Below are 25,725 nucleotides of genomic sequence, written 5' to 3' on the forward strand. Positions count from 1 at the left end.
TCTTTAAACATATCATAGAGAATTGCATACCGATTATTTGTGAAATCAACATTCAGGTTGTCGTAGGGATACATGGTATCATTAAGGTACAATTTTACATCTCTCAGATTACAATGATCAAACTGACTGTAGTTTTTCTTCAATTGGTTTTTTCTTCCTTGCTGTAATGCAAAAAGTATGTACTGAGGTTTTTCTAAGGAAGTTTTAATAGTCCAAGTATTTGTTATCGATTGTACTGGTGGAGCAAATTCATGTAATTCTTTACTTCTAAACATAATATCCAATTCCCTGTTGCTTCTTACAATATCGATTAATGCGATCCTTTCGGCATCGGACACGGACAAGTGATGCATTTTCCAGCATATTTTACTAAGTTCTACTTTAATTTTGTATTTATCATTTGAGGAAATTAAAGCATTCACATCGGTATTAGAACGAACCAAAACAAGCTCCTGTCTTACATTCAAAATGGTCTTTTTAAAATCTTCACAAAAACCAAAAATCATTTTTAATGGAATCGAAACTTCAAAAGTTCCATTTTCCTTAATTATATTCGAATCTTTTTTGGGAAACCATCCAGCATTCTCTAGAGCTACGCTTTCATTACTGTTATACGTTACATATCCTTTCATGGTAGACGCTAACCCAGGATTTCTAATACTATCCACAACGACTCCAGCAATTTCATATCTTATTTGATTAAACATCAGAAGAACGCCATTATTTACAAATTTGATTTCTGGTTTCTGTACAATTTCGTCGATTTCATTCTTCACAATAACCTTACCCTCTATATGCAATGTACTCAAATGTGGAAAAGTGTATAAATCTTGATGTTCAATAGGAATTCTTATTTCATCATCGTAGTTAAATGAACTGTTAGAATAAGGTAGGTGTGTATGTCTTTCTCCATAATAAATTGAATGATCATAGGCAGCTTTTTCGCTTACGTTTAATATTTCAAAATTCATTGCTGATTTATATATTCAATAAAAATATTATTTCAAGACCGTTAATCCTAGAGATTCAAGAAATTTACGATTGCCTAAAGTTAAACGTTTGACCCTTCTCAAAGGACTGACTGATCTCTTTTTCATTGCCCTACTTATATATACCGAATTTCGGTTTTTTAGATTTTCATTAAATATAATACCCATCACGTGACCTTCTTAAGATGCAACCGTACACCTACCTCTTCACCTCTGAAACTAACAATATTACCTTCTTGATCTGTTATTTTAACGATTATTTCATCTATTTGTTTCGTATTAATTGGTAGATATATCACATTTAATGGTCGTTCCACTATTTTGTAACCGGGTGGTACTGTTGGAAAAAATTGATGGATAACGTGAACGGGACTTCCGTTCTTGTATGAACCAGTTACTATATTGCAATAAACGCAAAGAGCATTTACCTTTAAAATTTTTGCTGGAAAATCTGATATATGAGTTTTATGCGCTTTCAGAATGGTATCCTTAAATCCCAATAAATTCCCTAACGAATCCTTTCTTGAAAAATTTATATCAAGAGTACATTTAACTTCCGATTTTAAAGTATTATTATTTCCTCTAATTATTAAGCTTGGTGTCAACATTTTAAATTTCTTTATTCTATTTCCGTGTTTGTCAATTTCGTATTGAAAATAATGTTCCATATAGTTTTTGATTTCTTTATTTAAATACGACTCAATGTCTTCTATCTCGTAAGAACCCTCGGGAATTTCTATGTAATGCTCTTTTTTGTCTGGTGTAAAAAAATAAAATTTGTTGTTATTGCTATCGATATTTGGAAAAGAATTCCAAGTAACCAAACTTTCTAATCCTAAAGCATAGTTATAATCTTCCAAGATAATTGGTGGATAGTATCTGCTCGAAAGTACAGAACTGTTTCCATCCAATGAGAATACGTTGGACATCGTGCAACTTACTTCGACGACACTAACAGTTCAACTAAAACGCTCGAATTTCAAACAATTTTATTTGTAGCAGTTATATAGGAATCTTAAACACAAATGTCCACAATTAATACTATTAAAAGTCTGTAAAGATTCATAATTATATACTATATTACAGAAACCGTTGCTTTGTAAATATTTGATCAGTTCAAGAGGTGGTCTCAAATCTCCATAACTATCAAAGTATATAACTTCGTTTCGAGTTTTTTTATAAGCTGTCCAATGTGTTCCAGGACCTTCCTTATTGTCTAAATTTAATATACCACACTCATTAAGGCGTACTTTATTTGGAAGTGAATTTTTCATAAAAACTCCTCTGAAGCGGGGAATTTTCAAACGCTTTACATATTTGTAAATGTCGATGTTGGTGAGAGCATGTTTTGGAATATTTATCGGGAGTTCTTTTGAAATTTTGATGGAGCTAAAAAAAGACCATATCCTCTTTTATATGGTTTCAAATATAATCCACTTCCTGACTTTCCTACAGCTATCGACTCCATTTTCTGATTGTGTCGTTGATTTTCTTTCAACTGTTCTTTAGCTGATTTAGCATCGTTAACAGCTTTTGCAATGGCTGCTGCGCCACCACCTAGAGATCCCAGAGCGCCTAAAGCGGCAAATATTGGTAGTAGAGGTAAAAATCCACCACTTTTCGGTATGGGTATTATACGTCTGTGACGAACAGGTCTCACTCTCTTTTTTCCTTTTGATGATTTTACTGCTCTCATGGCCACTTTTACAGCATCGTTCATATTCTTAAATTTCTTATTTTTTAAAGCAAGTCTGGCGGAATTTCTTAAATCATTAAAATTCAAGACTTTTCCACGTTTGCTAGTTTGTCTTTTGACTCGACAACCCATACCGAGTTTTATTTTAGCTTTCATCGCAGCCGCAACACCTAAAGCAGCAGCTTTTTCGCCCAAAGAAGCGTCCGAAGAACGTAGTCTAAGTTTCGCTTTATCTAACAGAACTTTATCGGCCTTATGTCGATTTTCCAAATCTTTATGTTCACCATAAGCTATATCGTGAAATTTGCAAGCTTCATCTAATTGATTCCGGCCTTTATCTCCTCTTGCTAATCGTTTTTCTAATTTAGTTCCTGGTCCACAAAAGTTATAACCGGGAATATGAAGTTCAAACGGTAATTTATTAATAACCGAATTTACGATCCCACGTCCACAATATCTCTTTCTGTAGGTCTCAATCCGACGACTGTTCCTTTTTCGCTTCGTAATCTTCATTTATACTCAAACTTTCGGATCAGCTAAACTACTAACGGAAACGTAGAAAAATTTAGTATTTATACCCCCCCACATGTCAGTTTCTTAATCAGATGTCGAAATGCGTTTGACACCTCAAAACCTCAAATTGCCGATAAATAATAACGATATCAAAATTAATAGTGGGAATAAAAGACATGGGGATCTTTTACCATCTACAGTAAGATGTATTATTGTCGGACCGTCTAACTGCGGAAAGACTAATGTTATGATAGGTTTAATCGAACATCCAAATGGTTTAAGATTTGAAAATGTCTATGTGTATTCTAAATCTCTTTTCCAACCAAAATATCAATATTTGGAAAATCTTCTAAAACCTATTAAAGGTATAAATTTTTATAGTTTCAGCAATTTCGACAATAACAACATACCACCACCGCACAAAGCTAAAACTAATTCTGTCTTTATTTTTGACGATGTGGCATGTGACAAGCAAAATTTAATGAAAGAATATTTTAGCATGGGACGACACAGAAATATAGATTGTTTTTATTTATGTCAAACCTACACATGTATTCCTAAGCATCTAATAAGAGACAACGCAAATTTTATCATTTTATTTAAGCAAGATAATTTAAACTTGCGCCATATCTATGATGATCATATCGGCACTGATATCTCATTTGATAAATTTAAAGAAATGTGTTCATTTTGCTGGCAAAACAGTTATGATTTTTTAGTAGTCGATAAAGAGAACGAAATTCGTAGTGGTCGGTTTAGAAAAGGATTTGATAATTTTATTGATCCATTTTCATAATTTCAGTCTATAGAAGTATGTTGAACATTCAACATGCCAGTTCCTGTAAAATATAAATGTCTAAAATGTGGAGGTGAAACAGATACTCCTAACTTACCATGTATATACTGCTACTATAAAGATCATATAAGAGATCATTACAAAACAAAACATGTGCATCTGTACTATTGAATAAAGTAATTTTATAGAATGTTTGTGAAATTTTGCATAGGTATATAAGCCTATCATTCAAATAAATAGATTCAGTTTATTTGTATTTTCGGAAGCCTTAGGAGACATGGATTCAAAAATATCAGATGTGGTTGATTTAAAAAGGAAACTGATTAAGAAAAGAAAAGATTTACAAAGAAAATTAGAACTAATTAAAGCAACTCAACGAAATGAAGAGAAAAAGTATGAACCCCTCACTAAACATTTGGAAACATTAATTGAGAGACGGAGTGAAAATCCAATAAAAAGTAATCAAGATGTGAAAACAAAAAATGTGTCGAACATTGAGCACAGTACACCTACAAAGCGAAAGTTAGAAAATACAATTCTGTCTCCTGTTCGTGAGAAAAAAACTATTGTTACTACACCAAAGCAAGCAGAAATTTTCACGCCAAGACAAAAAAGAATTGCTACAAAAGTTGCTAACCTTGTGAAAAGAATCGATGCCATCAAAAATGAAAAAGAAGATCGAATGAGTCCGATTAGTTCAAAATATGATGTTTTATCACAGGAAGATTTCGAAGAATCAATAAATAAAACAGATGCACAGGACAATGTGTTCCAATACATTCCCGAGGAAGACAATGATAATTATAACTTCAATGAGGTTCTTGAAAAATCTGTTCAGTTAAGTAAAAATTATATTAAAAACATCGTTGATACAGACGTTTACAACGAATATTTAAATGATTTTGATGAATTACCCAGAAAATATATTGACGAAATGCATCACGATGCAGAAAGTAAATTTGATCACAGAACAGGCGTAAGACATGACACTTTCTCAGAGAAATTTTATATTGGTTCGAAGGAGGTACAATTTATAGGTCCAGATATAAAAATAGACAATGAAATCTTTAAAGGGACTCCTGGAATTTATGAACTTATTTTTAAAAAGAAGCCTGTTCATTTTACTACGGAAGACAAGGAAATTTACAAAAAAATTTTAGAAAAAACCAATGCATATCGAAGAAATTTCGATGAAAATGATCGAATATTGGGTACAAGTTCGATGAAATACAAAAATATTATAGGACCATTATTCTCAACTCTCACGAAGTATAAAAAACCGAAGAAAGGTGGTCAAGTACTATTTAAAGAAGTAAACACAAATAAAGTTGATTATGTGTATTGGGAAGATCCAAATGAATTAGTTGAAAGACTGAAGTTGTTAGTCGCTTCCCAGACAGCAGGCCATTCGGGTCATCAAAACGAAATCGTTTCTATAATAGAAGAACTACGCGAAGCTAAAATTATTGCTTAATATGACTCTGGATAAATTCGGGCGTCATTTGTTAAAACATGCTAAACTTTCAGGTTCTATCGACAATGATATGATTACTATTTCAAACTATATGTTCTATAATCTGATATTTCGCTTCGAATCCGATAAAACCGTGGAAAACACGTATGTATTAAATTCTAAAGAAACGCACTATACGTTTCCTTTAGAAATTGGAACCCTTACAAAATTGAATATTACCATTAATGAAATAAATGTTTATGTAAATAACAAATTTTTTAGTAAAGAAGAATTGAAAGGATTTGTACTACGTAACGGTGATCGAATATCGTTCAAATATGCTGTAAATAAATCAGAAAATGTACCAAATTTGTTCGCAGAAATGATAATAAAATGTCCTGTTAATTTTGAAGAATCGTTAGTTAGTGCCGAGAAAGCACATTATATACATAAGACTGATAAAAATGAAACGCAAGAAGGTGTATGAGCCAACTCCCATTAAAAGAGATATTGTTGCAGAATTGCACAAACCCGTAAGAATTAATTTTAAACGACGCAAGGTTATAATAAAAGGTATTAATGAAACATTACAAGCAGATCTAGTGGAAATGATACCGTATGCTAAGATAAACAGAGGATACAAATATATACTTGTTGTTATTGACTGTTTCTCAAAATACGTGTGGGCTGTCCCTGTAAAGTCAAAAGATGCTCAACAAATCGCCACTGCAATGGAAACAATTTTATCCAAAATCGTACGGTTACCCAAAAATTTACAAACAGATCAAGGAAAAGAATTCTACAACGTAAAGTTTCAAAATCTTATGAAAAAATACAAAATTAATCATTACAATGTCTACAGTTTAAAAAAAGCCTCAATCGTCGAAAGAGTAAATCGCACATTAAAAAATTTAATGTGGAAAGAATTTAGTTTGCAAGGAAATTATAAATGGTTAGATTTATTGGCAAATGTGGTACATCGATATAATAATTCTTATCATCGTACTATAAAAATGAAACCGTCACAAGTTAACAAAAGTAATGAAAACGCTATTCTAAAAGCTGCTTATACTCAGATTAAAATAGTTAGCAATAAATCAAAATTTAAAGTTGGTGATAACGTAAGAATAAGTAAGTATCGCGGAATATTCGATAAGGGATACACACCCAATTGGTCAAATGAGATTTTCATAATAAGAAAAATTAATCTCACTAATCCCACCACATATTTTTTGAAAGATGAAAAGGGTGAAAACATTTTAGGTGGTTTCTATGAAATGGAACTATTGAAAGTTAAGCATCCAGGTGTATATCTCGTTGAAAAAGTTTTAAAAAAGAAAGGTAATCAACTTTATGTTAAATGGTTAGGATTTAATAACACCCACAACAGTTGGATTGATAAAAAAAAAATTACATAGTCGCTTTTCTCTCAGTCAGTTGACATAATTGATACGATGAAGTTGGTTGTAGTCGACGTACAAGGTTTTTGTCTACCTGAATTCATTGTAAAAGAACTTGCGATTTACGATGGAATTAACACAATACACGAAACATTCAAATCTACAAAACAACTCAAAGAAATCGATGAAAGAACGAAGAAACAAGCTAGATATCTAGAACGTTATCATCACATGTTGAGATTTAATGACGGCTTCAAGGAGCAGATATCTGTAAAAGAAATTTTGTTCAAATACATCAAGGAATATGCAGTGGAGATCTTATATGTAAAAGGAAAATGTAAAGAAAATTACCTTAGGGAAACGCTAGGAAAAGACTGCCCCAAAATTGTGAACCTCGAAACAATTGAAGACTCTGTGAAATTATCTAAAGAAATCCCAGCATGTGATAAACATATTGCTAATAATAAAAAATGTTACTGTTCTTTAAACAATGCTAAATGTATTTACAATTGGTTGTATTCAAGGTTTCCTCAATAAATAATACTATATTAAACTGTGTTTTATTTAATCGCAACACAAAACGTCAAAATAACGAACGAAAAAAAAAAACTGTCAGGTGTGGGATTCGAACCCACGCTCCCTTTCGAGAATCAGAGCTTAAATCTGACGCCTTAGACCGCTCGGCCAACCTGACTATGGAAAAACGGGTCAGGTCGATCGAGTAAAAGGCATTGCCAAATCGTACAGGTCAGGCACGTGAAGTCCTAAGGCAAGTCAGCCAAGGCCAGCCCCGTGCAGCGACCCGACCTAAAAAAAAAAGAGGGGATAGATCTCGAGATGACCAAGGGCAATAAACGTAATTCCTACAGACGAATCCATCGACTTTTATACAAGTATAAAACGGAAGTGGGGATGCGAGATTGCGTCCGAGATCCCTCCCCGACCTAAACGAAAAGAGGGGATAGATCTCGAGATGAACGAGGGCAATAAACGACCAAGGTCGAGCAACGACTAGGTCAATGATCGCCCGATGAAAAGTAATGGGGGAGCTGGACCAGCTGGCAAGGTCAGCCACGTGCACCGACAAGCTCGACAACAAATGAAAGGTCAATGACCGCTCGATGAAAAGTAATGGGGGAGCTGGACCAGTTTGACCTCATTTGACCTGGTCTAGAACCCCCACTATATAACTACTCTTGTGGACATCGAAATCAACAGAAGAATTCATTTTAGAAGATTTCATATTGAAAATGAGCTTTTGGCGAAATTGCTTAAAAATCCACAAAAAATTCGACATTGCAGATCTTTAAGATCCTTAAGAAAATAAAGGGGGTGGGGTTGGCGGGGCCAGTACTTGTCAAGATAAGACTGATTTTACCAAATGACATATCTTCTACGAAAATAAAGGGTAGAGGGTATACCATTTGGCAAAATCAGTTTTATCTTGACAAGTACTGGCCCCGCCCACCTGCCCTGTATTTTCTTAGAGGGTACGTCATTTGCCAAAATTAGTCTTATTTCAGGAAATACTAACCCTGCCCACCCGTGCTTTTCTCGTTCCAAAGATTAATTTTATTTCTGTTTAGTATAAGATCTTCCATTTCATTCAAACCAGAAAAAAAGCACTATGGAGAATTTTCAGTAAATTTTAAAAAAATGTAAATATTTCTGTCTCCGCTAATGTATCTGCCCCTGATCTTTAAATAAATCAGTATAAAATGGAAAAAATTGGTTTCCAGGATAAATTACATATATCTTTTAAAAATAACGATAAACGCAGTAAAAGTGATTTTACACCATAAGATTTTTCCGTAGATTCCAAATATGGAATTTAATGGGTGACAGGTCTATAGATAAATCGAAACTACGGAAAAACGAATTTTCTAAAAAATTTGAATACCTCAACTATGACCACAATCACCAGGAAAAAGAATCTTTTGGACACACGGTTATTTGAAAGTCAAACTGGCCTCAAATTTCGATTCTAAGATAATTCAGAAAAACTGGATGAAACTAGTTTTTCAGAAAATTTTTAATTTCTTGAAATTGCGTTAAACAATAAATATAAATATGTTATATTTAAATCATAAACCAATGTGTCAAGTGTCATGGTGCAAATATTACTTCATCATTCATTAAATATACTGAATGGCAAAAAAAACGGCCATTAATTTATCTAGTGATTGCTATTTTATTTAAAGAAGAGATTTAACTAAAAAAAAGAGATAAATAAATAAAAATCACTTGTTAAAATACAATTTTTAAAGTGGTATTTCAGGGTGGCCGTTTTTTGCCGGTTAGTGTATAATAAAAATTTTTAGGCGATGGGAAAAGAAGATTATAATATTATCTTCCATTTAAATTGGCAGATTTATATCTCTTCTTTATAATCTTAAATGTAAAAGAATGCCACTAATCCAAGTTTGTATCTTTTTAGACATACTTAAGCTGAAGAGTATTACACACTGCACACTGATAGATAATAAAAGATATTCTAACGTAATGGGCGTTCACACAATATTAACTTTGGACTTTAGTGTGTGGTGGTATTATCGAACTGTCATATTAATTTGTGACTAAGTTATTTTAAACTGATAATGCATGAACAAAAATAAACCTAATTTACAGTAAGGCGTACTCTGGTGTTGTCATATTAATTTTAGATCGATATTTTTGTACTTTTGTCTCACTCACTATTTACAAATAAAACCTACCTAAAATTTTTTATTTTACGCAAATTCTCTTTATAGATACACCATACACCATTCGTTAAAACTCACGGTTGTAAATAACGGATGCTTATCCTCGAGTGTATCGCGACCGGCTGGTCAAATGTTGGTATAATAACCTTCATTTATTACGCCGAAAGAAAATTAAACAAAATGGCTTATTTTTGCATTCATCAGATTAGCATTAGTTGTAGAATGTGCAAAAGTATAACATATAGTTATCAGTTTGATGCAGAAACATACATTATTTATTTTATCAGAAAAAATAACAACACAATAATATAAAAAAATATATCAATTTGGACTTTGATACAATTCAGCACTACACGAAAAAATTCATACAAACCAATTAGGTTCTTATAATTAACTTTTCATATCCTTAAAAGGAAATATAAAATACAGTACATGGCAAGCACAACAGTAGACCATTCTGATTTTTTTTTCGACAATATCAAGGCGGATTCAAAAGCCACAGGTGCAGGAGTATGTTATTTTATAAAATTTAAATAGCATTTACCATGCAAAATTTTGAGGTGACGTCATCAAATTGTTGATAGGGATGATCAGACAAATTTTGGTTAGCGATTGACCATCTACACGATATTTCCAATAAAATACCTAAAATTTGACAACAATAAGTCCAAAAGTTTCGAAGGTTATCTGTGAAACAAATATTGACACAGACTGACAGACGGAAACGCGAGCTTTCTTGTCGGATTTACGTTAATACCTCTACCTTTTCCAATTTTTGTTAACAATTCAAGTTTTGAGAACAATATCGATTATTTTAAAAATCTATTTATAATGCCCTACAACTGTAACTTATCACGTAACTGTATTTGAAATTAAAAAGTAACCGCGATAGCATAACTCATACCCACATGCGAAATCTAGTCGCTAGCGAATGAGGGTAAAAACCATCTAATTTATTACAACAGGTAGTCACATTTCCATTAAACTAGTGCACCAAAATGTATGTAACGTACATTCTCATTAGTGTCGTGTTAGTATTAATTGGTATTGTTGGATCTGTGTACTTTGTCCGGTTTTTAAAAAACACCAACTTCAAAAATGTTACAATCCCCGCTTTATCCGAATCAATCAACACATTTTTAATTGGAATATTTTACCTTTATTGTGCTATTGTGATGGCACAGAATGTTATAACGTCAAAACCAACACCCATGAACAATGAGAACGATATTACTATAATTGAAGAGGGTGTAGATCCAACGACAGAACATTACGAAAATCCCAATACGGAAATAATAGAAGATACCACTAGTGTTACAACAGTACCACTTCTAGGAAATTCTTCATACCCCAACCAAGATTTTTTATTAAGTTATCAAACTTTTATGCAAAATGCACTACGACAAAGTGCGATTAATAAAAAGCATAAAGACTTATTGGAAAAAAGCGAGACCAGAGAAATAGAAAATCAGCCGGAAACGAATGCTACTAACTTTAATGAAGGCGACTGCTTTGACGAAATATTTATGGAAAATTCGATGTTTCTATACTCTTTTTTACATTCTGCTGTGTCTTTACTAGTAAGTACCACAAAAACACCAAGTACCAGTAGTGTGGAAGCAAAAATACAAAAATCAAAGAAAAAGGAAGACTCAACTAGTGAAGAAATACCAACACAAAACAATGGTAAACCAGAAACCTGTGACAAAGAAAATCATACCACGGAAAAATTAAAATTAATTGTTATAATCTTCGTGATATTTTTAATACCAGTTGTCTGTATAATAGCACTTTACTTTGTGCTAGAACGAAACATGCAAGACAATTCAGTTAGGAAGCTACTTGATCCAAATAGAGTGGATTCCAACAAGTGGGATATCATTTACAAGCCTCTTAATGTATCAACACCTGAAAATAAGCCTGAAATTAACAACATCATTAACAACATTTACACAATTATTAATTCAACACGTGACACGACTCCGCCAACATTTTACGACGTGAGCACACGGAGACGACCTAAACAATTAGGCTCTTGCCCCAAGTTCAACATGTTGTATCGATTCTATGCTCTACTGGTATTTCTGTTCTATTTTGTTACAACTTTATATACAAAAGTAAAGGAAATGGAACTGAGAACGAACGACGCAAAGGCTGCTAGGCAGTTACACATTTCTATCATCATTTTCGCAGTACTGTGGCTGTTTAGTATTTTGGACATGTTTTCGAAGACTTATTTACTTGATAGCAGCAGATCCAATATCCTTACCGAAATTTTTTTATCGCTGGGTAATTTAAACCACTTATCAATTATCGCATCGAATTATTTAACAGCCAAAGAAACGATAAAAAAATATAACCTTGTTGAACCTCAGGCTTGATGTAATGTATTTGTTTTGAAAATGGTAGGGTTTGTATCAAGTTTTTCGGTGAAGCCTGGTTGTGGACGTAACAATCGTAATGTTTACCTTTATTGTGGAACTCCTTGAATCTGAAGAATCGCCAGGACGAAGCATCTATTCTAGCACAACAATAATTAAAACAATTTTTATTTTATGAAATTGACAAAACCTTCTTGGTTTTACTTGTATAGATTTTAATAATTTTAATACCAACAATATGAACACCAACTCTAGTGTTATGTAGGGTTTTTGTTTTTTACTATTGTATAATAGATTCTTTGAAAATAAATACAACAATTAGTCATTTTGCTATATTAATGTGAACAAATGAGTTATACTGATATTGTAATACTAATAAATAAGTCAAGAAAACTTGTAAATTTTTCCGTAGCTTTTAATTCGCCCGAATTGCGCGTCTAGCTTTTTATTGCGCTTGAGTGGTATACCTGACCACATGTTTTGACATCTCCGCTTTGACATTTGGAGTATTTTTTGACGTTTGTTTTTTATGTTACTATTGTATCTCGTGCATACGTAAAAAATGGGTAAAAAATCAAAAGGGGCTTCTGATTTGGGGCGCTCATTAATAAAAGACAGATTTGGAACACACAAGGGACGCAGGTTAACATCTGACAAATCAATGGTACTATTATAGTATTTAATATATGGAAAAATAAAACTACGTTATAATTTTAGCTACACACCACGGAATTACAAGACGGTTACGATTGGGGTCGGTTAAATTTGCAATCCGTGACCGAGGAATCTTCGTTTCAAGAATTCTTGGCTACTGCAGAACTAACAGGTGCAGAGTTTCAAGCTGAAAAATTGGACATAAAATTTGTTAATCCTAAGAGCAATGTTGGATTGCTTAGTAAAGATGAAAGAAACAAAGTCAAGGGTTTGCATGATAAACATAGACAAGACTTAAAAATCCCGCGAAGACCCCCTTGGAGTACCACCATGTCTCGTGAAGAATTGGATCACAGTGAAAAAGAATATTTTCTGCAGTGGCGTAAGAGTTTAGCTAAATTGCAAGAGGACGAGGGCATACTTTTAACACCTTATGAAAAAAATTTAGAGTTTTGGAGACAACTGTGGCGTGTGGTTGAAAGAAGTGATGTAATTGTACAGATTGTGGATGCAAGAAATCCACTACTTTTTTACTGTGCTGATTTAGAGAAGTACACAAAGGAAGTGTCTCCAGACAAGTTGAATTTAATTTTAGTCAATAAAGCTGACTTTTTGACTCAAGAACAAAGAAAAGCATGGTCTGAATATTTTGCATCAATTAATACCCATGCAGTGTTTTATTCAGCTGCTTTAGCTAATGAACCACTTCAGGAAAAACCAGTAGAAGAAGAAGCTACTCACAGTCAAGATAATTCAGAAGAACATTCTAAATTAACAGACTTACAAGAAGCTGTGAGATCCTTAGAAAATGAAGTTGAGAAAACTGCACAAAAGCTCAATGAAATTACAAAACTTATCAGTGGCACAACTGAAAGTATTTCTGGACAATCAGATGAGATATTAACAAAGCATCAGTTAATAGATTTGTTTAGAAGGGTTCATAAAGGGCCAAAAGTAACTGAAAATGTAACTACTATTGGTCTTGTAGGATATCCAAATGTTGGTAAAAGTTCAACAATAAATTCACTCTTGTCAGTCAAGAAAGTATCAGTGTCTGCCACTCCAGGAAAAACAAAGCATTTTCAGACCATTTTTTTGGACAAAGATTTATTGTTGTGTGATTGTCCAGGCCTAGTGACGCCTAGTTTTGTATATACTAAAGCAGAAATGATAATTAATGGAATACTACCCATTGATCAAATGAGGGATCATGTACCACCAGTAAATTTAATTGCTCATTTAATACCTAAGTATATACTGGAAGATAAATATGGAATAATGTTACCAGCACCTATGGAGGGTGAAGATCCTGACAGAAGTCCAACCACTGAAGAATTGTTAAATGCTTATGCATGTAATAATAATAATAATTTTGTTTTAGATTGAATATTAATTACATGTTTTATAGATAATAGAGGTTTTATGACAGCTAATGGGCAACCAGATAACCCTAGGTCTGCAAGATATATTTTGAAAGACTATATGAATGGTAAATTGTTGTATTGCAATGCCCCGCCTACTGTTAGCCAAAAAGACTATCATGTGTGGCCAGCAAGACAAAAAATACGAAATTTAGAAAAGTCAGCTCCACCGAGACAAATAAGAGCAGTGAAGGTATATTAAAACATTCAATGTAAACTTCAGCTAAATTAAAATTTTTAGCAAAATCGTGTAACAACAGAAGATGTAGATAAAATATTTTTCAATAAAACTGGACCAGGCGTGCACGTGAAGGGAAAAGCAATGATAAATGTTAATAGTATAGGAAAGTGAGTGTCAGCATCCTTGAAAAATTTAAATAATTATACTAACAATTTATAGAAATGCTGCTGAGATTCTAGGAGAAAAGCCATGGAAAAAAATTAACAGACATGAGAATAAAAATAAGAGGGAAAAACTAAGAAGAGTATATGCTCATTTGGATCAACATTAGAGATTTTAATTGCTTTTTGTAATAAACCTTTATATTAAGGAAGACAAAAAATATATAAAATTTAAGAATATTTTACATTAAGCTGTTTTATTATTTTAATTTAGTTAAATACGATGCTGTGCAAAATAGGCCTCTGACATTTCTCTTCAAAATTATGTAAAACTTCTTCAATATCATTATCCAAGTCTTCAGTCTGAGCCAACTGCAAAAGATTTTTGAATATTTTTAACGTACATAAACCGACATTACCTTTGTGCACATATCACTTATTAAAAAAGCACCTATTGTAGCCTCTTCTAAGTTATCTTGAATATCCAGATTGATCACATGTACGATTGAGTTTTCTATAGGTGTTTTAGTTTCCATAAACTCTACTACTTGGTCATATACTCTTTCTTCGCAAGTTATTAATATGTCAAACTTTTCGTCAGTTTCTTGAAACCTTTCAGGATGGGACTTGATTCGTCTATTTCGATCTAAAGTATGCAACAAACCATTTTGAGTATATCTATTATTATAAGTTAAGTTATAAACTGCCTGCAAAAAACACACACACTTTAAACGATAAAGGATACAGTGATTTATCTTTGTTTAACAAATCATGATAAATTTCGTCATATGACACCCCAAAGTCGTATATATTCGGTTTGTCAGCTGCCGATCCCGGGATTTTAACTTTATCCCCTGTCCCGTAAGACTGTACTAGAAACCCCTTCTTCGCCAAAAAAGCATGGGCCTCCATACTTCGATTCATATTACTTGAACAAATAACTGCAATGCGCAAATCGCTGACGGTAGTCATTTTCATAGATATTCGTTATGAATTGTGTCTTTTAAACAGCGTAAAAAGAAATTTTTACAATGAAATCACAACAAAAATATATTTACATAACCTAACCTAACGCCTAACTTTTACAAAACAAATCCAGGTAGTAAAAGTTAATTAAAAAGCAACTCCTACAACGCAAAAAAATGCATTTTGGTTAAAAAGAGTACGAAATAAGTCGGTCGGTAATTAAACAAAATTAAAAGTCTGACAATTTGAGAAATATGCCAAGTTGTAAAATTTTTGTGATGATGGTAAAAGTGAAAATGTGTACCATGATAGCCAACCGTACTCACGAAATTCCCTATAACGTTCCGTTATAACAGGCTGACGTACGTAGGGAATTTGTAGCAATTGAGTTTGTTTCTTGTTCGAACTGTCAGAAAATGGGGCTGTTTGATTTTTAACCCCAAAAATGATTAAACTTTTTAATTTTTATTTGTTAATGATTTTTACATTAATCAGTATTAGAGGAAGTTTAGCTAGTGAAATTTCCGTTAGTGTCAAATATTCGAAAATATGGGGGCCTGGGTTGCAACCACATATATTTATAATGCCGGCGAGATATTTTTTTATTCAAGCTTTCGATAACAATAATAATAGGTAAGAATATCGGTGATTTATATTTTGACAATTACAGTGTTGTATTTTAGCATATCTTCCGATTTAGGAATTGTATTTGATGTTGTTTTGGAGGGGAATTCAAAAACTCAGAAACCTTGTCGAATCTGGACAAATCATCTTGATAGAAAAGATGGCTTTTATATTACAAGGTATAAAATGTACGAACCATGTTTCAACATGAAGATAATTGTACGTTACAAGGGTGAACATGTTGATAAATCGCCCTACAACGTCCCAGAGACTGTTTATCCAGATGATTGCAATTGCCCCAATTATAGTGTTAATCAATTCTTAGAACGATGGAAATGTCGTGATGTGCCAAAACAAATCGTTACAGATTTAAAGCCATTTAATAATATTAACTGGAATGATATTAGGGATAAGGTACTATAATTTTTGTTTGTTTTGAATTAATATGAGGGAAGATTTTTTTTCTAGGTTATCAAAAAATTTAACCAACCTCATTCTGTGAGTTTGTGCCATTACATAATTAAAAATAATGTTATTTATCGTACATGTTATGGAAAATATGTAGGATTTAAAATGTTTATGGATAGCATTTTACTGTCGTTAAGTAGGAAAGTTAAATTACCAGATCTTGAATTTTTTGTGAATTTAGGTGACTGGCCATTGGTAAATGAAAAGTCTGAAAAATTTCCCATATTTTCGTGGTGTGGCAGCACAACTAGTTATGACATAATTATGCCAACATATGATATTACAGAGTCCACTCTTGAAAATATGGGCAGGTATGTACTGGCGTGTAAAACTATGGAACGCTGTTATTCTGTCCTAGAGTGATGTTGGACATGTTGTCTGTACAAGGAAATGTGGAAGGTTCCTGGAAGGATCGGACAGAAAAGGCTTTTTGGAGAGGAAGAGATTCTAACCAACATCGATTAGACCTTATAGACATTTCAAGACAACATCCAGATATATTTAATGTTTCATTAACAAATTTCTTTTTCTTTAGAGACAAACAAGATATTTATGGACCAAAATCAGAACATGTTTCTTTTTTTACGTTTTTTAATGTACGTATCTATATATTTTTTTGAAAATTATAACTCATTTTACTTTTGTAGTACAAATACCAGCTGGCGTTGGATGGTACCGTTGCTGCTTATCGTTTTCCCTACCTTTTAGCAGGAGGTTCGCTAGTCATTAAACAAGAATCTCAATATTATGAACACTTTTACAATGATCTGATACCAAATACTCATTATTTAAAAATGAAAAGAGATCTATCAGATATGGTTGAGAAAATAAAATGGGCAAAAGAAAATGATGAATTAGCACAAAAAATCGCCAGAAGTGGGCAGAAATTTGCCAATGAAAACCTACTGCCGCAACACATTTTTTGTTATCATGTCCATTTATTAAACGAATTTAGTAAAATAATCAAAAGTAGGATAAACATTTTCGAAAATATGGAAAAAGTTGAACAAATAAAACAACAAAATTACTGTAATTGTGAAACTACAGTGAAAGATGAGCTATAATTAAATGTACTATTAAATTATGTAAACACCATAAAGTTATATAAACCTAAACTCTAAAAACTCTTACTGTACCCAAATTTATCCACATTAATTAAAATTGACTCTAGTTCATGCAGCAACTCCCTTTTAACAGAGTCAGGTACCATACTTCTTGCTTTAGGGGTAACAATGGCTATTAATTCATCCACAGTCGGTATGTGTTTTTCATTTTCAGTTATGGCTTTTCGGCAAGCTAAACGAACTTGGTCTCTCCATCCACATTCAATTAAACGGGTTTGGACTAACTCTGTCACTCTAAAATTTGTTGATGCACTTTTTTCCATGTTAGTTGAAGATTATTTTACCTATCCAGTCCATGGTTAATATCTAGGTGTAAATTAATTTTTGAGTCATAGTCCTGTGCCATAATATATATAATTTTTTAACAGTTAAACGACAATTTTTATTTTATGCTTACAAAAGATAACCTTTTTTGACACACACATACATGAACATGATTTTTTACAACCAGGCAGTTAGTTACTTTGTTTTTGTTATGTTGGTATTTAGCAGAAAATACGCAAACGCGGCGACAGTAATCGGCGCATGTGCAGTAAATGTTAAGTTGCGAACAAAGTTCCATCTTGAAATTTTTACAAACGAATGTTATTTTATGGTTTTCCTAGCGAAATATTACGTGGTGTCTTCAAATTTTGTACAAAGAAAGAGTTATATTTTCATATATGAAAATAATCACATGATAGGGTAAGTAAATGAACGCGTCACATCCTTGTGGTGGAGACACATGTACAACATGGAAGATGTGGCCTTCACAAAACATTTTGTTTTTTTACAGATGCTGCTGTACATGACCCTCTATTTACTAATTTACATCCATTAGGCGAAAAAGTATTTCTACTAGGCTGTGATCAATAATGGAATTCGCACAACCACCCCCGAACATGGCTATGCCACCCCCAAATATGGGTCCACCAAATAATATGCAACCGCCAAACATGTCTGGACAAGGTAAATAATAAAACGAACTCAATTATTATGAGTGTTTTTATTAATAAATGTTTGTAGGTTATGGACACAACAAACCACAATTTCGTCCTTTCATGAACATGCAGAGACCTCTGCCAGGACCTTTAGGCAACATGACTTTGGAAGACTTTGATGGCAAACGTTTAAGAAAATCTGTTATGAGGAAAACAGTAGATTACAATTCTTCAATTATAAAAGCTTTACAAGTAATACTGTTTTGTAGTAGATTGTTTCAAGTTTTGATACATTTTTTTTTTATAGACAAGAGTGTGGCAGAGAGACTACAGAGACCGAAGGGCCTTACAACCAGATGTCATGTATTATCCTGATATGATGCCACCACCAAGTTACCAAGATAATCCGATTAATTGCGTGACGACGCGGTTTGTCAAAACAGCAACAAACAAAATGAGGTGTCCTATATTTTGCATGGCTTGGACACCAGAGGGTAGAAGACTTGTAACAGGTGCCAGTTCGGGGGAGTTTACGTTATGGAATGGCCTTACCTTTAATTTTGAAACTATTTTACAAGTGAGACTTTTAAAATTTTCTAGTAGAAATTAATATTTTCCTGCATGCAGTTAAATTTTGGTTTTATTCATTGGCTTAGAATTAATTTTGCATGATTTTTTTATTCAATATAAATTAAAAGAAAAGTGCACTCTGAATCTGGGCTTGTCATCTGTATTAACAGTTATGCTAAAGCAATTATAGTGACAATTGATTTTGCTTTTGCACAGGCACATGACAGCCCAGTAAGAACAATGGTTTGGAGCCACAATGATAGTTGGATGGTAACGGGCGATCATGCGGGTTACGTAAAATATTGGCAATCCAATATGAACAACGTGAAGATGTTCCAGGCTCATAAAGAAGCTCTGAGAGGCATAAGGTATCTACAACTTCTCTTCGTATTACTCCAGTTTGTATATATTTTGAAAACCATGTTTTTAATAAATTTTACCCCATCCTTCCTTACATTAGTGCAATTTCTTTAATAAGTAAACAGTCTAGTCAGAAATAATAACTGTTGGCACAAAAATGTTGTTTCTCGTTAATGAAACATAGGCTGTGATAGATTTAACTAATGGTAAAATAAGAATTTTCTGTGATTGTACCGTGATGTGTAAATTACTGCGTTTCAATAAATTCGTTAAAAATTTTTCAGAGAGACATTTCCAAGCTTGTTTTTAAACTTTGCAGCATCAAAGTATGGAAACATGTTTGGAGATGCTTTTTTATTTTTTCCTTTTGATCGGTCTAATTTTTTTAACTGTCCGGCCTTCTGTAACAATAAACAATATAAAATGCATACTTGTTTTATTTCCACAAGGACGCCGCTTGAAGAGAAACATCTTTATAAATAAAATAAATAAATACTTAGTGTTTTATTCATGCGCACAAATTCAAACCCCCACTTAACACTTTTTGAATTGAATTGAATTGGATTTTTATTTTGTACACTTTGAGTTTGAATTAAAGGACTATTCTGCACTAATGGTTAAATAGTATATTAACTGTAACTTTTTATTCTGTGTGATGACTGTGAATGTGTTGTTTAGCTTCAGCCCATCGGATACGAAGTTTGTAACTTGCTCAGATGACGGTACGCTTCGAATATGGGACTTTTTCCGGTACCAGGAGGAGAGGATACTGCGAGGTAAGGCCAAGGGCCGGCAATTACGTATGATGAAAAGTTACAGTGAAATTAACATGTATCAAATTACTTAAAACGTTGGAAAATAAATCATATTAATTGTAGGTCACGGTGCTGACGTTAAATGCGTGCATTGGCACCCGCAAAAGGGGCTTATCGTGTCCGGTAGCAAAGATAACCAGCAACCCATTAAATTATGGGATCCTAAAACTGGACAGTCTTTAGCTACTTTGTGAGTATGGTTGATCTCCCTGTATACTTAAGTCACGTCACTTATATTTAGGCATGCGCACAAGTCAACTGTCATGGACCTCAAGTGGAACGAAAACGGTAATTGGTTAATAACAGCATCCCGTGACCATCTTCTCAAATTGTTTGATCTGAGGAATCTTAGTCAAGAAGTACAGACTTTCCGAGGCCATAAGAAGGAAGCGTCGAGCGTCGCATGGCATCCTGTTCACGAAGGGTTGTTTTCTAGTGGCGGATCTGATGGCTCTATTATGTTTTGGCACGTTGGGTACTTGCTAATTTCTTTTTTCTTGCAAGAAGTTACAATTTGTCTTTCAGAGCGGATAAGGAAGTAGGAGCTATAGAGCAAGCACATGATAGTATAGTGTGGACGCTGGCGTGGCACCCTTTGGGACACATTCTATGTTCGGGGTCAAACGATCATACTAGTAAATTTTGGACCAGGAATCGGCCGGGCGACCAAATGAGGGATAAATATAATTTAAATACGCTTCCAGCAGGCATTGCTGGGTTAGAAGATGTGGATGTGGGTGGTGCGTTTGGTAATATTGTTGCTGGGGCGGTTTGCCTAATACTATTTTACAGAGGAGCCGTCAATTATCCCAGGAATGGGACCTGATGATAAAGTGGAATTAACATCGGTGAGTTCCGAGGGCAACACGACCATTCCTGGCTTAGATTTAGATATGTTGACGAACGCTGGTGAAGAGAAAACGAAGATTAAAAAAGTGCCGTTTAGTAAACCAATTCCTAGAAACTTCCAAGCACAATGGAATGAAACTTATGGTCTATATTGTTTTTATTTTTTTAAAGTTCATTTTGTTAAACGTTAATATTACAGAAGATGCAGCTGGAACAATTAATGAAGTTATAAGTCAAATTGTTGAAAATACCCCGGGTGTTGTACCTTTACAAAAAATTGCACCGAGTGCCATTATCATCTACGGAAAATTAATTCCTGTTGAACGTAAGTACATCATTTTTCCAAGCTAAAGCGATTAGAATATGGCGTGAAATTTTGTGTAGTGCTGATTTTATTTTCTAAATATTGTAATGCTGACTTAATTTTATTGCTACGTAGATATTTATTATGTGCTGTAGTTGTTTTCGCGCCTCTATTATTAACCCAAAATTTGTGTTTTCTCTAAAAATTTATTTCCTGAGTCACTAAGGCTACAGAAATGACTGAAAAATTCTGCATAGCGAAAGGGACGGCGTAACTGAATCTATCTGTTAAAGGCGGATAGCCTTTATTTCGATTAAAGTTTGTTCAAACGAAAGAGTCACTGATCACGTGAAATCTGCATGATGCATCCTGGAGCCGAGTGCGTGTCACATTACTGCACCTAGCCCGTGTTACACTGTAGAAAACTTTTAAGTTCTGATTTTTAAATTCAGTGCCAAACTACGTCACAGCAAATAATTGTAACGAACATAGATAAGCAAGCAAGGCAACGAAAGCAGTGAGGCGGCACAACGTAAGGGATGAGTAAACAATGAACCACACCGGCAACGAAATGTCGGTACAGTGTAAAACTGGCTTGGAAAAATCCACCCCCAAATTTGTCGACCAATCGGCAGTTGAACACGCGCTGATCACGCGTGTTTATTGCTGACTCTTGCACCTGAAATATACTATAACATTATTTTAAATCCGATTAATCTGAATATTTCAGGAAAGTCCTTGAAAGGACTATGAACAAAATTATTACTATCAACAAGTCTGAATCTGATACGGATAGCCTTTTTTTTATCAACATCATTTTATGTATACAGAAATAGCATTTGAGTACAATTTTTGACACAAGTTTATTTATTTATTTTTTATTAATTCTTCCAATGTTGATGAATCAGTTTCGTTGATAAGAATATTTAAATTGGTTTTGTTGTTTATTTCTGGCACATTGTCTGAAATTAGATGTCCTGGATCTTTTTTCAAGCTTCGACTTTAAACCATCGATTACTTCCAGTTTTGCAGGATTTGATTTTAATTTGTTCGTAATAGATTTAATAAAACAATCACCAGCATTGGCGTCTTCATTTATAAGATTACATTTAATTGTTTATTGTAGATAAAATATTTCCGTACTAATGACTCATTTTGTTCATGATGGTACTTGATATTTTTTTATAATAAATGACACAAAATCTGGCGAACCTGATGAGTAAACCCAAAAAAGAGGCGCGCTACGCGTATGTTTCAAGTGAGTTTTTCAATTACAAAATTTTATGATGACGTGATCAAGATTTTTACAAATACACCGATGTCAATTTGGATAGATGTAGTGCAATCCTAATAATAACAGTATGGTATTCCCAAAATTTCGGAAAAATGGAATGAGTCGTTCTTGATTTAATCAATGAAATAGATTAATTGATTAAATTGAGTCACCTGGATAAGTAATTCTAAAAAGTATGAGTGTATTGATAAACCACACCTATAAAGTAAATTTTGATATAACGTCATCAATTTTCTGGGAGGTGATAACGAATAAATTTTGTTTAAGGATTTACCATGCTTACTATAACCTTAAAATATTGTTATACAAGTTAGATTTTTTTTCCAAAAATCTGGACGTCAAGGGTAGAAATTCAACACGTATTCATAAACCACAAGTGGAGAAGTATCTTCTTCTATAAAATTTAAGTAATATTTACTATTATTACTTTCCTGTTTTGTTCTGTTATTATTACATGTATCCTTTTATTGGACTTGTGTCTGTTGGATAAATAAATTCTATTATTATTATTATTGTAAATGTTGGAGAAAACATCAACCCATTGTTGGTGGGTATGATTAGCCAAATTTTGGTTAGCGTTTAACCATCTTCATGATGTTCCTAATAAACATATAAAATTTAACAATAATACAGAGAATCAATTGACGAATTATGTAGCTGAAATTTAAATTACTGCAAGATTACGTGTAATTCAATGCAGTTTTCTAGCCAGGTGATTCAACAAAAAATGTTTAAATCATCGGTATATAATAAATCATTCACAACACAACCATGATTCACATCCAGACCCACAGTAAGATCATTTATGTAGGTAGAAAACAACAAAGGACCTAATAAAATTGAACATTGAGAAACACCCGTGTATTACTCGAAATATGTAGATTTAAAACTTTTGTACTTCGTGCAAAAGATTTGTTAATTAATTCCAAAACTTATTCTTTTTTTAAGCAATCGAACTATTTATTCACGTAGTCGAAAACTCCATAAATAAATTTAGCATAATTTTAAAAAGTTTATTTTAGTCCGCTTACCTCACTCACATAAGCATTGTGATAACTAGACAGCGTTTTTTTCCCATTCTCCTTTACTTAACCGTTTTACTAATTAAGTTTTCGTTAATTGTATTTATGGAATAGGTGACGATTAAATTCAGTGATTATCACCCGCTACTGAGTGCCGGCGATTCACGCGTCCCCACCTATAATCGTGACGTAGCCCGACAGAAATTCGCTCTCTAGTGATAACTGATAATTCTTACCACAATTCTGTCGATACAGCAAATAATCACCATGTAGTAGTTTTGTTATATTTGTGGCGTTTTATGCATTCATTCTTAATAAATATGAGAAGGTAAACTCTCTGTAGGCACCACCCAGGGATAATAATGTCAAAAGTACGCTATCAAAAATTTTATCACTAGTTCTTTGAGGTTAACAATACACAGTATTTAACAAGAAAAAAAAAGAGGAGAGAATAAAAGTATAATGAACTATTGTTGCTCTTATCACCCGAATGTCATGGGATCATTTCCAAAAAATTATATACCATGATTACCCCAAAAAATTGAACACAAAGCGGAGTTTCAAAGCTTTAAGCCGAAAATATGTAACAGAATTTTATTTTATTTCGCTGATTTTAATTCTTGAGGTTTCTAAACCGATTTTTTTCTCATTACAGCTGGTTCAAAACTAGAATCCGTCATAGCGGAAGGCCCCGAAGCCCTCCAAAAGTACATAGATTCGGGCGAAATCGAAGAACTCCACGACGTGATGCCAATCAACGACGACGACCAAGATTATCTTAACGACTACGATAGCAACGAAGGGTCTCCAGGTGGCGTCAACATTCCTAATCACATGCAAACTAAGCTGCCTCAAGGAGCCGCCCACGGTCAAGACCTGGACCACTTACGAGCCGGTGATTCGGACATGCGCAACATAGACCAAGACATGCGGCCTTTCTCCAACTTCGGGCGAGACAGCGACATGAGAAACATGGACACCGACTACAGAAACAGCGTCAACCGCGAGCTCAACTTCCAGCCACCCCCACGCGACTATGACATGCGGAACGACATGGGGGACGAAGATTTCCGACCGCCGTTCAACCGAGATCCGGACTTTCGTCACTACGATGATGAGGACAATTACGACGAATACTACGACGAATCGAGGGACAACTGGCAGCGGGGCAACGGAAATTATGGGGGGCAGTTCGGGGGAAGGAACCAGAGCTTTGGCGGAAACCACCCGAACTTTAGGAATCAGGGAGGAAGCTTCAACAGAGACCAATTTGGGGGTCAGAATGAGGGGTGGAACGGGCACAGCAACGATAATTTCAGAACGAGGGGGGCTAAACGGGGAGGGGGGAGGGGTCAGAGGAATTCGAGGAGCAACAGGGGGTCGTCTAGGTCGCGCGGTAATCAGAGGGGAAGTGGAAGAGGAGGGGGTACTTCCAGTAGAGGACAATCTTCCTCAAGGGGGAGATTTTAAATGTGGTCATATTGATTGCGGATATACTTTTGTAAATGCTACTATTGTGAATATTTTATTACCGTGTTAGTTATTTAATTCGCGTTTTAGAACTTTTAGGTTTAGTTTACACTTTGGCAGTATCAGAAAGACATTGCTTCCGTGGTTTTCCGTTCTCACAACAGATATAAACAGTATGAAAGTTATTAGGTATGTGAGATCTATGTCTTTTTTTTTCAAAAGAAATAAAAGTTTTGTTGAACTTTGGCATATATTTTTGTAACACCCCATCATCCATAGAACTTATTATTGGTATAATCAAAATCATCTACACCGCACACAAAAAATTCTACAGTGTGGGTATTGTGTTTTCTTTCCAAGCACATGACGTTATAAACTACGTAGAATTTAAATATTAGGAGTAATAAATTCTCGCCATTAGTATGTATAGTCGGTCAGATAATACAAGATAATATGGCCCCACTAAACTTAAGAATGGGATCTCTAGCGTCATAAATCAAGGATTTGTCTCCTTATCTACTGCTGAGTAATTCGCTTAAACATTTTTGGTACACAAACCAACACAAACACAATTTACAACTGTGGGTTTGCC

At 33.8% G+C, this 25,725-nt stretch overlaps 6 protein-coding genes across 8 annotated transcripts in view; 3 read left to right on the forward strand and 3 right to left on the reverse strand.

Moving 5' to 3' along the window:
* The window catches only part of LOC135122782 (zinc finger MYND domain-containing protein 11), a 29,441-nt gene extending 17,246 nt beyond the window's left edge, over nucleotides 1-12,195 (reverse strand). For 2 of the 3 annotated variants that reach the window (XM_064047209.1, XM_064047208.1), the window contains exon 1: nucleotides 12,018-12,195. Coding sequence is in view for 1 of the 3 variants with exons in the window: in XM_064047206.1 (XP_063903276.1) it covers nucleotides 10,094-10,119 (26 nt within the window). In the remaining 2 variants the exon portion in view is untranslated. Of the gene's footprint in view, nucleotides 1-10,093; nucleotides 10,163-12,017 lie in introns of those variants that run through there. The other variant, XM_064047206.1, reaches the window with a different exon arrangement.
* A 215-nt stretch (nucleotides 12,196-12,410) lies between these two features.
* On the forward strand, nucleotides 12,411-14,587 carry Ns3 (Nucleostemin 3). The gene is made up of 5 exons (XM_064047223.1): nucleotides 12,411-12,594; nucleotides 12,648-13,938; nucleotides 13,993-14,198; nucleotides 14,247-14,353; nucleotides 14,406-14,587. The coding sequence occupies exons 1-5, from the start codon at nucleotides 12,493-12,495 to the stop codon at nucleotides 14,515-14,517; spliced, it is 1,818 nt and encodes a 605-aa protein (XP_063903293.1). The 5' UTR covers nucleotides 12,411-12,492; the 3' UTR covers nucleotides 14,518-14,587.
* On the reverse strand, nucleotides 14,521-15,584 carry LOC135122791 (RNA polymerase II subunit A C-terminal domain phosphatase SSU72-like). Its single transcript, XM_064047225.1, has 3 exons — nucleotides 15,093-15,584; nucleotides 14,767-15,025; nucleotides 14,521-14,719 (listed from the first exon to the last, which is right to left on the reverse strand). Exons 1-3 carry the CDS (start codon nucleotides 15,323-15,325, stop codon nucleotides 14,618-14,620), a joined length of 594 nt encoding a protein of 197 aa, XP_063903295.1. The 5' UTR covers nucleotides 15,326-15,584; the 3' UTR covers nucleotides 14,521-14,617.
* Nucleotides 15,585-15,694: 110 nt separating this feature from the next.
* Nucleotides 15,695-17,520, forward strand: LOC135122790 (protein O-glucosyltransferase 2-like). Its single transcript, XM_064047224.1, has 5 exons — nucleotides 15,695-15,946; nucleotides 15,997-16,351; nucleotides 16,406-16,716; nucleotides 16,764-17,001; nucleotides 17,053-17,520. Exons 1-5 carry the CDS (start codon nucleotides 15,759-15,761, stop codon nucleotides 17,467-17,469), a joined length of 1,509 nt encoding a protein of 502 aa, XP_063903294.1. The 5' UTR covers nucleotides 15,695-15,758; the 3' UTR covers nucleotides 17,470-17,520.
* On the reverse strand, nucleotides 17,430-17,987 carry LOC135122792 (transcription and mRNA export factor ENY2-like). Its single transcript, XM_064047226.1, has 2 exons — nucleotides 17,814-17,987; nucleotides 17,430-17,763 (listed from the first exon to the last, which is right to left on the reverse strand). The coding sequence occupies exons 1-2, from the start codon at nucleotides 17,873-17,875 to the stop codon at nucleotides 17,523-17,525; spliced, it is 303 nt and encodes a 100-aa protein (XP_063903296.1). The 5' UTR covers nucleotides 17,876-17,987; the 3' UTR covers nucleotides 17,430-17,522.
* A 65-nt stretch (nucleotides 17,988-18,052) lies between these two features.
* Nucleotides 18,053-25,374, forward strand: LOC135122793 (pre-mRNA 3' end processing protein WDR33). The gene is made up of 12 exons (XM_064047227.1): nucleotides 18,053-18,213; nucleotides 18,305-18,477; nucleotides 18,535-18,701; nucleotides 18,757-19,026; nucleotides 19,236-19,387; nucleotides 20,058-20,155; nucleotides 20,258-20,384; nucleotides 20,436-20,669; nucleotides 20,720-20,934; nucleotides 20,987-21,187; nucleotides 21,243-21,368; nucleotides 24,319-25,374. Exons 2-12 carry the CDS (start codon nucleotides 18,384-18,386, stop codon nucleotides 25,131-25,133), a joined length of 2,499 nt encoding a protein of 832 aa, XP_063903297.1. The 5' UTR covers nucleotides 18,053-18,213; nucleotides 18,305-18,383; the 3' UTR covers nucleotides 25,134-25,374.
* Nucleotides 25,375-25,725: the final 351 nt, after the last annotated feature.

Source organism: Zophobas morio, unplaced genomic scaffold (genome assembly GCF_036711695.1).
Source record: "Zophobas morio isolate AGI-343-1 ecotype UQ-CSIRO unplaced genomic scaffold, CSIRO_AGI_Zmor_V1 ptg000005l, whole genome shotgun sequence".
In the NCBI taxonomy this organism is placed as follows: domain Eukaryota; kingdom Metazoa; phylum Arthropoda; class Insecta; order Coleoptera; family Tenebrionidae; genus Zophobas; species Zophobas morio.